At 43.3% G+C, this 16,861-nt stretch overlaps 1 protein-coding gene across 2 annotated transcripts in view; it reads right to left on the bottom strand.

Moving 5' to 3' along the window:
* RCL1 (RNA terminal phosphate cyclase like 1) overlaps positions 1-16,573 on the bottom strand; it is a 56,799-nt gene extending 40,226 nt beyond the window's left edge. The window contains exons 1-2 of one of the 2 annotated variants that reach the window (XM_079790382.1): positions 16,263-16,573; positions 1,415-1,486 (exon numbers count right to left, since the gene is read on the bottom strand). In XM_079790382.1, the coding sequence (XP_079646508.1) occupies positions 1,415-1,486; positions 16,263-16,398 (208 nt within the window). In that variant the 5' untranslated portion in view covers positions 16,399-16,573. The remainder of the gene's footprint in view (positions 1-1,414; positions 1,487-16,262) is intronic. The other variant, XM_079790381.1, reaches the window with a different exon arrangement.
* Between the last annotated feature and the right edge of the window lie 288 nt (positions 16,574-16,861).

The following is a 16,861-nucleotide window of genomic DNA, read 5'->3' as shown; positions in this document are numbered from 1 at the left end:
GATGTTTCTCTCTCTTTCTCCCTTCCTCTCTAAAATCAATAAACATATCCTCAGGTGAGGATTAGAAAGAAAAGAGTCAACAAGTTCAGAGTTTCCTCTGTTGCACATGTACAGAAAGGTACATAATTCCTTCATGGAACCTGGCAAAGATGTTTGCTTCCTATACAATGTATATATTGTAAAAGTGTTTCTAATAGCAAACAAACAACAAAAAGTACCTAGAAACAAATTGAATGAAATAAATGATCATGCATCCATACAATGGAATACTATATGAGGCCTACTGAAATAACTGAGATTAACCTGTGACATCTGTGCTAGTGAAGAAAAAAGCTGGCTGTAGAACATAGCAAGCACACAACCCTGTTGATGGTCCTAGACCGTGGTCGGCAAACTGCGGCTCGCAAGCCACATGCGGCTCTTTGGTCCCTTGAGTGTGGCTCTTTCACAAAATACCACGGCCTGGACGAGTCTATTTTGAAGAAGTGGCGTTAGAAGAGTTTAAGTTTAAAAAATTTGGCTCTCAAAAGAAATTTCAATTGTTGTACTGTTGATATTTGGCTCTGTTGACTAATGAGTTTGCCGACCACTGGTCTAAGACAGCTATTTTCAACCATCCTCATCTCACTAATTAAAATTCTACGGCACACCAAAAAATATATCAAGTGTTTTTGCTGACCTGACCAAAAAAAATTAGGTATAACTCTGACTCATTCACACTGGACAGATATTGTGTTCGCTATTGTCATTTTTTTTTTTTTAATCTGACCATCTAAGGGAAAAGAGGTCAGTGCCACTGACGAAATAGTCAGGTATTGCATCTTTTTAAAAATTATTGCAGCACACTGGTTGAAAATCGCTCGTCTAAGATACAGAGGTGCCCATATAAGCAAATGCATATAGAGGAAGGAGACAGGCGTACACCCCCGCCCCAGCATGGCTGCACCTGGGGAGGGAATGGAAAGGAAACAGTTGAATGGGCTTTCACAATTTTTGCATATACTTATTTAAACTAATCTTAAATATATATTTAAACTAATCTTAAAAGCAAAATAAAATTCAGCACATACAACTACCTCCTAGAGTTTGTTCTAAGATTTTGTTGTGATAAGTAAATGGACTTTGATAAGTTGTATGTTAATAAATGGTAGGTATAAAATACTTTACTGTTAAAAAAGAGGAAGTGCTTGTTTGTTGATCTGAAATTTTCAGTCTTCTAACTTCCTTAAATCAAGTGTATGCCCCTTAAATTGACAGAGTTCACACATATCTCCAAACAATTGTATCACAGACAGGAAACTGGATGTTTCCATCTGAATATAAAATGTATACCATCAAATGGAGTGAGAAACAGAAGAATGATTAAGTAGTGCATATGTAGGTGCTTTCCGGAACGGGAAGAAAAGGAGCTTACCTGTTTGGTTTATTTCAATTCGAGAACCATTTGTTATTTTGTCCAAAAGCCTTATGAAGCTGGCTTCAAAATCTGTGGGGGAAAAGAGAAAACAGAATGGACTCATGTTAAGTCACCCTTTCCAGGCAGCACTGCCCAATCAAGTTCTGCCATGGAGGGTAGGCTACTTGGGTTTTTCTCAGGACCTGAGAGGGATCACTGGTGGAGAACCTGAAGCAGTTGAAAAGCACTGACTAGCAAATATATGGTTAATAGAACTGTTAGAAACAGTTCAGCTTTCATATTCCACAAAAAAATAGAAACTCTACCAGCAATCTAACGGGATACTAATTTTAGCAGCACAACAACCATAAGATCTGTTCTTCTGACCTCGGGAGCACATGCCTAATAAGGGAGAATAGCAGTAAAAAGGGAGAATAGCAGGCAAATATCTACTTCTTACAGAGCACCTAAGAGGGCAGATTAAAACAAGGTTACTATCTCTCCCATTCAACACTGTCCCTTCTCCCTTCCTCTACCATCTTACTGATCTAGAGCTATCTAGCCAGTTCAGTTTTTAATTTCTTTATAAAGGTGCCTGATGTACAGTATTACTGCCACCTTTTTTTAAATGCATGAGAAAAAAAATGGAAGGGAAAACACTAAATGTTAATAAATGGGTTTCTCTTCATATTAGGACTTTATATGAATTTAATTTTCTTATTTAAATTTTAACATTCAAATTGGCTTCAATTCCTTTTAAGAACAGATTTTTATCTAAAATATAAAAGCTGGTCATTCTTTAGAAAAGGGGGTAGAAGGGCAGGAAATTATTTTAAATGTGAAATATGGAAGGAGGTAGAGTGAAAACTCAGGACACAGGAGAATATGTCCTCTAGCCTTCCCCAGAGTTGATCTTACACACAGAAACACACAGAAACACACACACACACACACACACACTTTAGCTTCAACCTCCCACCCAAGAATAAGGATAGCAGTCCAACTCTTCTGCACTGAAGGCACTGTAACTGCCTGACACCTTCATGCAGCTCCCACTCCTATAAAGAACTAATAGAACTTGTGAGCACACATTCCAGCAGTCACCTGACCTGATCCCAAAGGGTCAGCAAATCAACTAAACCAGTGGTCGGCAAACGCATTAGTCAACAGAGCGGCAAACCGCGGCTCACGAGCCGCATGTGGCTCGCGAGCCGCAGTTTGCCGACCACTGAACTAAACAATTCCCATCCACTTGTTCTGCTACCTAACACTGTCCCATAACTCCTGTCCTAGTAGATTCTGCAATCTGTACAAAGACCACTGGGCTCAAGTCAGAGAAACTCCAATTTGTCCTGAAACAAGTAATAATGGCAAAAAACAGTGGGTGTGTATTAATACTTACATTATAGCCATACATTCTTCCACTTAATCCTCAAAACCCCAAGGCAGGAAGTGCCATTCCCATTTTATAGAAGTTTTAAGCTCTAGAATGCCTACTAGACTGGCAAGTGGCAGAGCCAAGAGATGAGCCCAAGACACTCGCTATGACGTGCACTGACCACCAGGGGGCAGACAGTCAACTGGTCGACCAGTCGCTATGACGTGCACTGACCACCAGGGGGTCCCTTCAGCCTGGCCTGCACCCTCTCCCAATCCGGGACCCCTCGGGGGATGTCGGTGAGCCAGTTTCAGCCCGATCCTGCAGACCACTCCCATTGGGAGGGCACCAGACACAGGGCTCATGGCTGGCGAGTGCTGCTGTGGCAGCATGAGCCTCTCCCATCAGGACTGATTGGGCGCGAGCCTGCGGCAGGCACAGTGGGGCCAGGATGAGCGGGAGCGGCAGGAAGGAGCTGCAGGCAGCGTTGGACTGCGGGTTTCGGCCCAATCCCCGCAGGCCACCCAGAGGGACCCCACCCGTGCATGAATGCATGCACTGGGCCTCTAGTCTATATATAAAAGGCTAATATGCTAAGTGTCCTTCCCACTGTCCAACCGGTCACTATGACACATACTGACCATCAGGGGGCAGACGCTCAATGCAGGAGCTGCTGTGTCCGGCACAGAGAAAGGGCACTGCGGACCTGGCGCTGACAAAGCAACACTAGGCTTCCCCCAAGTGGGACACAGGCCCCGCCACCACCCCAGAGCGACAGCCCACCAAATCACAGCCAATGCTGCTGAGACCCCATGGCGCAAAATGCCGGCCACAGCCCAGCTCAGCCCAGCTCCCAAACGATGGCTGTGGGTGCCAGGTAAAGACATCACGTTTTTGTTGACATTCTGAAGCTGAAATTGTTGACAGAATATGTCTGAAAACCAACTATTGCCAAAACATATCTCCGAAGCCAAAAGAAAGTGACGTTGTCGACAGAATATGTCTGAAGAACAGTCATCGACAAGTACTACCAATACTGGTAGGAACTGCCTTCATAGCAAAAATGAGGTAAATGAGGATGCAATTATCGAACACAGTTGTGGTGGAATGACTGTTACATGTCAATTTTGCCTATCCCTAAATTTCTCCGATAAAAACCCATCTGATGGAAAATTTACTTGATGTTGTAGCAAAGGCAAAGTTTGTCCAAAGGATATAAATTTTCCAGAATATCTGACACATTTTTAAAAATTAATGATAAACGAAGATTCTGACAGTAAAAATTTCATGGAAAATATTCATTGTTACATCATGTTGTTATCGTTTTTTATTTAGTCAATTTACATATTATTTTCATGTACATTTTACTAATTCTTTCATCTCTGACACTTCTATTATAGAGAAAAGGCGAATGGCGATATTAAAACATTTCTTGTAATAATTTCCTTTCAATGTGCACGAATTCACTAGTTTATAAATAAAGCACTAAATTAAACTCCAAAGCTTTTACAGATTTGGAAAGAAAAAATAAGAGCAGAACTTTAGAAAAATCTTCTTCTTCTTTTTTCTTTATTTCCTTTTTTTTTTTTTTTTTTTGCAATGCACACACAATTTAAAAATGTCGAGCAGAGGAACACGAGTAGAAACAGAATGAGCATATAAGGAGACCTCCAGGCAGGCCTATGCCCTGGTCACAGCAAGTAAGTGCTTAAGAAGCAGCACTTCAAAGAAACAAACACAGAGCTAGGTCTGGAATCCTAGCAACAGTGAAGATATAGCTCCATCACCTGGTACAAAAAAGATCTCAAGTTCACCTAATAATACTAAGGCTGAAGTTCCTCAAACTTCACTAAGACAAGATGCGTAGAATCCTTGCCCCTTCACTTCCCACACACCCCTCTATGGATCTTCCTCTTCAGGGCTGCTCCTGGGGTACAAAATTTCAGATATCTAAAAACATTAGGGGAGAGTTCCAAAAATAAGCACAAGTTTCCTACATTGCTTATGAATACATAAGTTACAGTTATGAAGACAACATGAATACCGTTATGATCAGAAAAGTGGTCACCACAGAGCATGTGGAAGGAGTTGTAAATTAAAAGGCCCCAGAGGTGTAGACAATGTTCTATTTCTTTATCTGGACTGGGTCACACAGGTGTTCATTTTATAATCCTTTAAGTACTACTTTCATGTGTTAGGCATTTCATATGTTATTACTAGAGGCCCGGTGCACGAAATTCATGCACAGGGGGTGGGGGGGGATGGTGTCCCTCAGCCCAGCCTGCACCCTCTCAAATCTGGGACATCCCTCTCACAATCCAGGACTGCTGGCTCCCAACCGCTCGCCTGCCTGCCTGCCTGCCTGCCTGATTGCCCCTAACCACTCCCCTGCCAGCCTGATTGACGCCTAACTGCTCCCCTGCTGGCCTGATTGCCCCTAACTGCCCTCCCCTGCTGGCCTGGTCGCCCCTAACTGTCCTCCCCTGCAGGCCTTGTCACCCTAACTGCCCTCCCCTGCAGGCCTGGTCGCCCCTAACTTCCCTCCCCTGCCGGCCTGGTCACCCCTAACTGTCCTCCCCTGCCGGCCTGGTTGCCCCCAACTGCCCTCCCCTGCAGGCCTTGTCCCTCCCAACTGCCCTCCCCTGCAGGACTGGTTCCCCCCAACTGCCCTCACCTGCAGGGTTGGTCCCCCCAAACTGCCTTCCCCTGCAGGCCTGGGTCCCCCCCAACTGTACTCCCCTGCAGGCTTGGTCGCCCCCAACTGCCCTCCCCTGCAGGCCTGATCGCTCCCAACTGCCCTCCCTTTCAGGCCTGGTCCCTCCCAACTGCCCTCCCCTGCTGGCCTGATCATCCACAACTGCCCTCCCCTGCCGGCCATCTTGTGGTGGCCATCTTGTGTCCACATGGGGGCAGCCATCTTGTGTGTTGGAGTGATGGTCAATTTGCATATCACCTCTTTATTATATAGGATAACAAACACTGAAGATTACTTTTTTGTCCCATACCTTCAAATTTTCCTAGATATTTTGCTTTGCTTATATAAAAACCTGTAAAACAAATAAAATAAACAAAGGGCAACTTAACTCTCTGACTTATGCTATTTTCAATACCTTTCAAGTTTTCTATTTAATATCAAAACTCTTCAGTTCTACTCCTTTTCTTTACAAACACATCAGGAGATAAGCTCTCTAGCAGAAATTCACTAGAGCATTTCCTCAGAAAACTATTAGAGACAGATAAAAAACAACATCCTATATAATAAAAGGCTAATATGCAAATTGTCCTGCAGGCCTTCCCCCCAGCCAGCCTTGCCACTGATCAGCAGAGCAGGCCAGCCAGACCCCACCCATGCACGAATTGGTGCCCTGGGCCTCTAGTTATATAATAACCAAAGAGTCAATCCACCAATCTTAGATGTACCAAACAACAAAGCTGCAAGATATATAAAGCTAAAACTATTATAACTGAAAAGTGAGAGACAAATCTACAATTACAGTTGGAGACTTCAATATCCCTCTCTCACTAATCAATAGAAGAACTAAACCAGTGATTTTCAACCTTTTTAACCTCATGGCACACATAAAAAAATTACTAAAATTCTGCAGCACACCAAAAACTATTTTATTTTTTTGCCAACCTAACAACAACAACAAAAAGGTATAATTTTGATTTATTCACACTGGACGGCTATTGTGTTGGCTGTTGTCATTTTTTATTTGACAATCTAAGGGATAAGAGGTCAGTGCCCCTGACTAAATAGTCAGATATTAGATGTTTTAAAAATTCTCATGGCACGCCAGTGTGCCTGCCGCAGCACACCAGTTGAAAATTGCTGAACTAGACAGAAAATCAGGAAGGGCAAAGAACTAAGCAATGTCATAAACCAACAGGACCTAATCCATATTCATACAGCAGAATACACATACTTTCCAAGTGCCCATGGAATATATACCCAGATAAACCATTATCTTGGGTCATTAAAAAACAAAACAAAAAACACCTCAACAAATCTAAAACAACTGAAATCATTCAGACCATGTTCTCTAACCATAATGGAATCAAACTGATTTCAATCAAATTGAAATCAGTAAGAGAAGGATAGAAAAATATACCCACACTTGGAAACTAAACACACTTATAAATAATTCATGGTTCAAAGAGGAAATACCAAAGGAAAGGAAAGAGTCCACTGAAGTGAATGAAAATTAAAATATGACATATCAAAAACTGTGGGACACAGCTAAAGCAGTGTTAAGAGGGAAGTTTATTGCACTAAATATGTACATTGGAAAAGGGAAAGTTTCCAATAATCTAAGTCCTACCTTAAGAACTTAGGAAAAAAGAGCAATAAAACCTAAAACAAAACAAAACTTCAGAGTAAGTAAAGGAAAGTATTATAATAAAAGAGCAGAAATAAATGTAATTGAAAAAAATAGAGAAAAATCAAATAAACAAGCTAGCTCTTAAATTAACAAACTTCTAGCAACACTGGCAAAGAAAAAAGGGAGAAAACACAAATCATCAATATTAGGAATGAAACAGGGGATATCACCCATATTAACAAGCTAAAGAAGAAAAATTACATGATTCCATCAATTGGTGCAGAAGAAGCATATGACAAAAAATATTCAATCACAATTTTTAAAAAAACCTCTTCAAAAACAGGAGTAGCCCTAGCCTATTTGGTTCAGTGGATAGAGTGTTGGCCCTCAGACTGAAGGGTCCCAGGTTTGATTCCAGTCAAGAGCACATGCCTGGGTTGCAGGCTCGATACCCGGCCCAGGTCCAGGCACATGTGGGAGGATCCCTGGCCCAGGTCAGGGTGCATGCAGGAGGCAACTAATTGATGTGTCTCTCTCACATTGATGTTTCTCAGTCTCTCCCCCTCCCTTCCACACTCTCTAAAAATCAATGGAAAAAGATCCTCGAGTGATGATTAACAAAACAACAACAAAAATGGGAATAGAAAACTTCCTCAACTTGATTTTGGCATCTAAAAAATATATACAGTTAACCTTATATTTAGTGGCAAAATACTGGACATTTTCCCTGTAAGATCCTTGAGGATGTTTTTCCAAATGGTACTAGAGTAGTCAGACATTTTTAGCAAAAAAAAATGAACCTCGATTTAAGTTTTAAACCTCATACAAAAATTAACTTACAGGATCTAGGATGAGGCAAATAGTTCTTTTTAAAAATATATATATTTTATTGATTTTTTACAGAGAGGAAGAGAGAGGGATAGAGAGTTAGAAACATCGATGATAGAGAAACACCGATCAGCTGCCTCTTGCACAACCCCTACTGGGGATGTGCCCGTAACCAAGGTTCATGCCCTTGACCAGAATCGAACCTGGGACCTTTCAGTCCGCAGGCCGACGCTCTATCCACTGAGCCAAACTGGTTTTGGCACAAATAGTTCTTAGACTTGACTCCAAAAGCACAAGCAATAAAAGAAAATTTTGATAAATTCTATTTCATTAAAATGGAAATATTTTCCTCTGCAAAAGAGAATGAAAAGACAAGCTCTGGAGATGGATAAAATGTTAGCAAACCACATATATCTGACAAAGAACTAGAATATGTAAAGCAATCTGAAAATTTAACAGTAAAAACAAACAATCCTACTAGAAAATTGGCCAAAGACATTTCACTAGAGGCTATATTGATGGCAAATAAGCTCATCGAAAGATGTTCAACATCATTAGCCATTAGGAATATGCAAATTAAGCTACAAGATAGTACCACACACTGATCAAAATGGCTAAAATTAAAATTAGTGACAACACAGGAGCATTTTCTCCCTCCATTCAGAGTTTCCTTCCCAGCAGTTGTCATCAGTTTGGATCAAATAAACTCTTAAAAATTCAAAAAATTAAAATAGTAACACTAAGTGTTGGCAAGCATGTAGAGAAACTGAGTCACTCATATATTGTTGCTGGAAATATAAAATAGTAAAGCCACACTGAAAAACAGCTTGTCAGTTTCCTAAGCATATAAACTATCAAACCACCCAACAACTAGACTCCTGGACATTTATCCCAGAGAAAGAAGGGCTTATGTCCACATAAAAACCTATAAGCAAACATTTTTAGCAGCAGTATTTAGAATAGCCAACAAACAAACAAAAACTGGAAACAATACAGATGTCCTTCAACAAGTGAATGATTTTTTTAAAAAATTGTGTTACTTTCATACAATGGAATGCTATTCAGCAATAAAAAGGAACAAACTTGGTTAAAACAAAAAAACAACAAAAAAAAACAACTTGGATAAATCTCCAGAGAATCATGCTGAGAGAAAAAAAGTCAACCACAAAAAGTTGCTTACTGTATGATTCTATTTAGAAAACAAATGACAAAATTATAGGAATGGAGAACAGTTTCATGATTGTCAAGGGGTAAGAAATGAGTGGGAAATGGAGGGAAGTGAGCGTGGCTATAAAAGGGCAAAATGAGGAATCCTTTTGATGATGAAAATGTTAAATATCTTCACTGTTATCAATGTCAATATCCTGGTTATAATATTGTTACTATAGTTTTTCCAGATGTTACCACTGGGGAAAATGGGATAAAGTGCAGACAGATCGCTCTGTATTATTTATGATAACTGCGTGACAATGTGCAATTATCTGAAAATAAAAAGTTTAGTTAAAAAAATAAAAAAGATGGTGCATAGTTCCATCTAGAATAGCATTCTACAGCTTCCAAGCAACAGCAGATCTGAATATAGACTATTAGGATTCTTGGCATTTGTCTTTAACAGATGAGCATCTTGTTTAGGGCAATTAATAATCATCACAAGGGAGCAAACTTTCACAGTCAATAGAGGCACAGAGGGCAGGTTCTCAAGTAACAGGACAATATTCAATCTAAACTTATCATTAGTATAGTTGTCGGCCTTCCCCAAATCCACTTACCTATCAACAACTCTGGGTCCCAGACCATACTGGTACATCCTTGTGGTACAACAAGAAATAACATTTGGTCTGTGTCCTGGTTCCTGGCACAAACCTCCTAAAATCCTTGGAAGTTCCAGAGTGATAAAGTGTCTTTTAAAAGTTATTCATAAGGAGCCCCTTTAAAGGCACTACAGTTTATGCTGATGAGGTGACTTAGCCTCAGAATAGAGCTTGGGGCTGGTTACCAAAAAACCAAATGATTAGAAGGTTGGGGGGGGGGGGGGGAGATGATGAAGGTTGGAACTTTCAGGCCTAGACGGGAATGGGAGTCGGGGCGGAGGAGGGTGTCAAACACAGAGATTAAGACCTATTAAAAATGCCTGAACAAGGAGAGAACTTGAAGATTGGGGAAGGAATACAAGTTCTCGGAAGGTGGCAGACCCTACTTCAGGACCCTTCCAAACCAGGCCCTATATAACTCTTCATCTGGCTGTTTATCAGTATCCCTTTTAATATCCTTTATAATAAACTGGCAAGTGTAAGTAAATGTTTCCCTGAGCTTTGTGAGTCATTCTAACAAATTGGGGAAGGAATGCAAGTTCTCGGAAGGTGGCAGACCCTACTTCAGGACCCTTCCAAACCAGGCCCTATATAACTCTTCATCTGGCTGTTTATCAGTATCCCTTTTAATATCCTTTATAATAAACTGGCAAGTGTAAGTAAATGTTTCCCTGAGCTTTGTGAGTCATTCTAACAAATTAGACTCAAGGTGGGGATTGTGGAAACCCCCAATTTACAGCTGGTTGGTCAGAAGTACAAGTGACAGAGATTTTCCGATCAGGACTTGTGATTAGCATCTGAAGTAGGAGGCAGTCTTATGGGACTGAATTCCTACCTTTTGGGATTTGATTCTTATCCCCATAACAGATAGCTTAAGAGTTAAATTTGTGGACTCCCAGTTGGTGTCAGCTGAGAATGAAGAATTGCTTGATGTGGGGGGAACCACTTATCTAGTGTCAAAAGTATTGAGAGTAGAGGAGAAAAACAGTTTTCCCTTTCAATTCTCCTATTAGAAAATCCAATTTACGAACAGCCAGACTGATCCTAAAACAAATCAGAAGATGTTTTATCTCTCAAAGAACCTCTATGTAGCAAGTTTAATCAGAATATTTTAAAGGATTCTTTTGATTAAAACTCCAATTACCCCTCCTTTTTCAGAATCTCATCTGGTTAAGCCAACTGCAACACTCCTATGGACCCAAAACTCTCTCTAATTTCCCAGGGGAAGACAGTGACGCTTGGTCACATGACCTGCTCAAGAACTTGGGTGGTAGCAGTTCTGTGTCCTAACTACTAAACCAGTGCACTCTTGCCAAGTCCATCATTTCTATATTCCCACTTTAAACAGCTATCATTCTGGTGATTTTTTTTCCCATTTAGACCTCACCTTACCAATAAAATGTTAACTAAACTGAACCTTGCAAGACAAAACCCTTGAGAAATCCAGAGACAGGCATTTTGGACAGCTGCTTTACAACATGAGGAACAGCCATGTCCATCATGCAGTAGATGGGAGAACAGGCCCTCCAGGCTGGAGGTGGATGCACTCTCTTTCCTGGGGAGTCTGTCACTCAGGGATGTTCAACCAGTTATCACACTTAACCATCTTGGCTTTTTCACTTTTAGTAAAAGAGCAATCAAAAAATATGTATTTCCTCCTCAATGATAGGAAGAGACTAATGAGACTACATAATTGTTCATACTCCTCAAGAGTGAAGCAAAAATTACAAGTGGCTATATAATAAAAACCATTCCAAGATCATCTTTTTGGGGGTTCAAATTCTTTGCATTATTTATAATCCCTCTGCTTGGAAGAAGGCAGTTTTAGTTAAAAGATTAATTGATCTGTCAGAAGTCACAGAGTTTGAGCTGTTTCATCCCCTTCTGAATCCTTGTACAGTTTTCTTGGGACCACATACTGCTTTCCCAAACATTAGGGATTGGAGAAAAGAAAAGGCTTAATAATTAAGTCCAGAAGGTCGAGGTTTTTCAACATCAGCACTATTGATATTTTGGACAGAATAATTCTTTGTGTGGGGAGCTGTCTGATGCACTTTAGGAAGTTTAGCAGCATCCCTGGGCTCTACCCACTACATGCCAGGAGCAGCCTCCCAGTTGTGACAACAAAAAAATGTCTCCAGCCCTAGCAGATTTGGCTCAGTGGATAGAGCATCGGCCTGCGGACTGAAGGGTCCCAGGTTCGATGCCAGTCGAGGGCATATGCCTGGGTTGTGGGCTTGATCCCCAATAGGGGGCGTGCAAGAGGTAGCCAATCAATGATTCTCTCTCACCACTGATGCTTCTATCTCTCTCTCCCTCTCTCTATTCAATTTTTTTTTTTTTTAAATTGTCTCCTGGAGAGCAAAACTGCCCCTGGTAAAGAACCACTACATTACACATGGCATAACACACAAATATCTGGAAGCCATCGCAAAAAAGAAAGCTTTTAGACCGAAAAGAGAAAACAAAGAGAAGTCTTAATTCTCTTTAAATATCTGAAAAGTTTTCATATAAATGGGGGAACAGATTTCAGAGCCAGAGAGCAGAACTATTCCCTGTGAGTAGAAGAATATATGATAAAACCAGCTAACACTTACTCTTCCTAAATGCCAGGCACTGTTCAGTGCACTTTGAAGTGTTATTTCATTTAACCTTCACAATAACTCTATGAAGTTGGTAGTACCAGCCTCACTTTATAGATGAAAAAACAGAATCAGAAATGTTAAAGAATTCGCTCAAGGTCCAAGAGCTAATAGCAAAAGCAGAAACTGAGGTCTAATTCTGAGCCCAAGCTCTTAACCACCAAGCTACTACATCTATGACAAATTAAAGATTCTGCCTCAACAGAATACATTTTTAAAAAAGAACTCTTTGACTTAAAAGCTGTTTCTTTCACCTACAATCATCCTCGTAGCCACCATCTCAATCCTATGTGCCCAGATCAGAAGCAGATCCAGAAAGCCTTCCTTCATAACCTCCAGGGAAGTCTCGCTCTTACACCAATGAGCCCCTTTACAACCTTCAGCTCTTCCTACTTCAAGTTACTCAAGCTACTCTGTCAAGCTCTTCCTTAGAAAACTCCTGGAGAATGGGGAAACCAGCTTCTCACATTCACACCCCCACAAAGCCTTGCACATACTGGGGCTCAATAAACCTTTTCTGAATGACTGTACCATCCCCACCCTCCAAAGCCCACACCAGCAGGAATGTTGAAGCAAGCACTTTTGAGAGATGTAATTCTGCACATAAGCTTCAAGCAGAAGATTTTATTGGAAATGTTCTGGGTTTTTTCCAACTCTCAGGAAAAGTCAGAAAGGGAAAGATGACTGGTAACACAGCCCATTGACTGCATCTCCAATTTAAGCTCACAAGGACTTGCTTGAATATCACCAGATAACATGTGTCAGGGGCTATATGTATTTATGTACATGTGTGTATGCACATACACTTACATGAGTATATATACACATACCCATGCATATCTATGAACGCATGTACAGTCATCCCTTGGCAACCGTGGAGGATTGGTTCCAGGACCCTGCAGATATAAGACTCTGTAGATGCTCAAGTCCCTTATATAAAATGCTGCAGTACTGGCCCCACTTTATAGATGAAAAAAACAGAATCAGGCTACAGCAGGGTATGCCTATACATCATTTCATTTGCGTGTATTCAGCATAGTGCTTGTTGAGTGGCAAATTCAAGTTTTGCTTTTTGAAACTTCCTGGGATTTTTTTTCTGAGTATTTTCGACCCACAATTGTTTGAATCTGCAGATGTGAAAACCATGGATACGAAAAGCCGACTGTACTAGTATATACCTATATCTCAGTTACCTCTATAAGAAATTAAACAATGTCTGTACGATTTTTGAGACCTTGAAGCCAGCACAAGGAGGTCTAAATTAGGGGCCAAAGACTATACTTTCAGGGATCATTTCTATAGTCCGTAAATTAGGGGCCACTTTCTTCCCCTAGTATATTAATAAGGTTAGGCAAGTAATGCTATACATAGTATTCCTCAAAAAATACCAGCACATTTGCTAACTAGTGCTACTCTCCCAGGGACCAGAACTGGCATCCTCTCAGGAAAATGCCAAGTGGCCAAGCCCTGTTCATGTATGTGGCAGTGAGGAGATGCTCACAAACAGTGCAGAGGGAAGGCAGGAAAGCATCCTTTGGAACATTAAAACATTAGTTTGGAGGCCACCTGTCAAGAGACAAACACCAGCCCTAGCCAGTTTGGCTCAGTGGATAGAGTGTCAGCCTGCTGACCGAAGGGTTCCAGGTTCGATTCCCGTGAAGGGCATGTACCTTGGTCGCAGGCTCCTCCTGGCCCTGGCTCGGGCATGTCCAAGAGGCAACCAATCAATGTATTTCTCTCACATCAATACTTCTCTCTGTCTTTCGCTCTCTTCCACGTTCTCCGAAAATCAATGGAAAAATATCCTCGGGAGCTATGGTGAGTGCGTGCACAGGAGGACCTGGGGATTCAATTCACTCACTACCCTGCAGGGGCTTAAAACCTGCGATGCTTCCACTCCAGGCTGCCAGGCAGGAGGAACTTGGGAATCTGGTAGCTGCATAGTCTGGCCCTCCCAGCCCTGAGTCTGAACAGCCCCCAACAAGGGCTTTGGGGTCCCAACTTCAATATATTTTTAAAATAAAGTTAGAAAAAAGAAAGAAAAATATCCTCGGGTGAGGATTTTAAGAGAGACAGAGAGACAAACACTAAAATTTTATCTTATGGGCACTAGATTTCCATGAGAAATCCCAATCTCCAGGATAAAGAACTTCTACTATTCCTTTTAAAAAAGAAAAAGAAAGAAAGCCTGGCCTGTGTTGGCTCAGCAGTTGAGCATCAACCCAGGAACCAAGAGGTTGCCATGCCAGTTCCATTACCAGTTAGAGTACATGCTGGGGTTTTGGCAGCCATCAATGACTTCCTCTCTCATAGAAGGCAGCCATCAGTGTTTCTACCGATGTTTCTATCTCTATCCCTTTCCCTTCCTCTCTCTAAAAAAGAAAAAAGCTATGCCCAGTATCCATAGAAGTAAAAGCCTGTCTTCTTTCCATAGCCAGCTAGTGGGGTGAGTTCTCAAGGCTAATTTGGGAGGCAAAAGGGAGAGCTGGCTGGGAATACCACAGAGTAGAGCAATCAAGCAATTGCTTTGCCCAAGGGCCAGACTCAAAATAAGGGCAGAGATGTCGAGGGGAAGAGCATCTGACATAAACCAGGCTAGCAGTCTCTCCTCAACTTCTTCAGTTACAGCAAGGGCAAGAATCATGTACCAATGTAAGCCTTTCCTACTGTCACCAGGTTCCTCTCCATGGTATGGAGGTCTTCTGGTTCTTTCTTTCCTAATCTTGTATCTCCATCAATGACATGGCATTTTTCCCTTTAACGTGCAACCAATCACCACTCAAGAGAGGCACAAATGTAACTGTCCAGAATAGACAGCCAGATGATGAAACTGGCTGGCCACCTAGTACAGAAGCCAGTGCAAAATTAAATTCATCAACACGACCCAGAGAGCGTCCAGAGCCAACCACACACCGTCTCCTTCCATCTGCAGGCAGAGTTGGTTGTGTTTGGTTCTTTTTCCTTTCTTCCTTTAACTGAGTCTCCCAATTTGGGATCAACACACTGAAGCTTTTGAAATGCATGTGTCTTACTCCAGGGGACCAGTGGAAAATCGGAGCCATTTAATCTATGTGTGTTTCAATGGGGCCTACTTTTAATCTTATCTACTTTTGTAGGGAGGAAAAAAAAAGGGGGGGGGGGGAGCTTGAAAGCCTGTAGTTTAGCGCTTGTCACCAACACTTGACTCAAGTCAAGGCAATTAGGCCCATGACCGTTAAAAAATGTATCTCAAAGCTCCTGTCCTGTGCACATCAATCACAGTCACCGTTGAAAACAAACAGCATTTTTAAAGATTCTTTCATCCACAGTCAAGGGAAGGTGTGAGGACAGGCGAGAAGTCATGGCGACAGGGACAGCCGCTGTCCAAGGGGGCAGCTGCATGGGAGACCTGTTCTGGGACAGGGCACGCAACCAACCAGTGGCACTCTTCTCTCCAAATCCCCCTCCATCTTTACATCTGCCCATTCACCACATTTCGGGCCAACAAACTGTTTTTTTTCTCCTTTGAGACGTTTAGGGAGAGAGCAAGAGGGGCTGAAGACAAGCGAGGGGGAGAGCAAGAGGGACTGAAGACAAGCGAGGGAGCGAACCTTGGGATTTGCTGTGACACGTAAGGCTGGAAAACGTGTACCTGTTTACTACCAGCGCCCGGGAGACGCGGAGCGCGGCGCACCGCTGAGTTCACCCCTCAGAGCTCAGCCCTCGGGGCCGACCCCGCCTCCCCCACCGCCTCGGGTGCATTCGTGATTGGGAGCGACCCGCCACCCGCCCTCCTCAAAGCGCCCGCGGGACCCTGAGGCTCCCCGCGCGCCGGCCCCCAGGACATCAGCGCAGTCTCCCCGGGGGCCCCCTCACTCACCCTCCGCGCTGCCAGTCCCCAATTACCTCGGAGGCCCGGGTTGTCGTCTCTGGCCCGGATCTTTCGGATTTTGACCGGGCGCCCGCTCAGAGTCGACAGAATCAGACGCTGGCGCAAGAAGTTGCAGCCCGCGTAGCTGAGGGAGTGCGCCTGAGTCGCCATGTGCGCGCTCTGCGCCAGGCGTGGGCGCCCGGGGTGCGGCTACTTCGGACAGGAGCGGGGTCGCGGCGACAGCGGCGGTGGCGACCGGGGTTCCCTCCCGCGGACCCGCAGCCCCCGGCGTGTCCACGTGGTTTGGAACAGGAAGACGGGGAAACCAGACACCGGGTCAGAGGGGAGCGGGGAGGAGCCGGTGACCGCCTCCCCGCCTCCCCGCCGGGCCGAGGGCGGCCCCGTACCGGGCCACGCCGCTATTGGCCCGCCCGCGGTCAGGGCGGTGCTCGCGCCGCGTCGCCATTGGCCCGCTCTGGAGCTGGGCGGAGCCCGTGCCGCGTCGCCATTGGCCCGCGCTAGAGTTAGGCGGTGCCCGAGCCCCGGCAACAGAGCGGAGAGGAGCGCGGGGTGGGGGCGGCCTGGTCGCTCAGACAGGGGAGCTCGCTCGCCCCCACAGCCTGCACTGGGGTCT

Source organism: Cnephaeus nilssonii (assembly GCF_951640355.1).
Source record: "Cnephaeus nilssonii genome assembly, chromosome: 14".
NCBI classification, from domain to species: domain Eukaryota; kingdom Metazoa; phylum Chordata; class Mammalia; order Chiroptera; family Vespertilionidae; genus Cnephaeus; species Cnephaeus nilssonii.
This window is presented reverse-complemented; position numbering and strand designations above follow the sequence as displayed.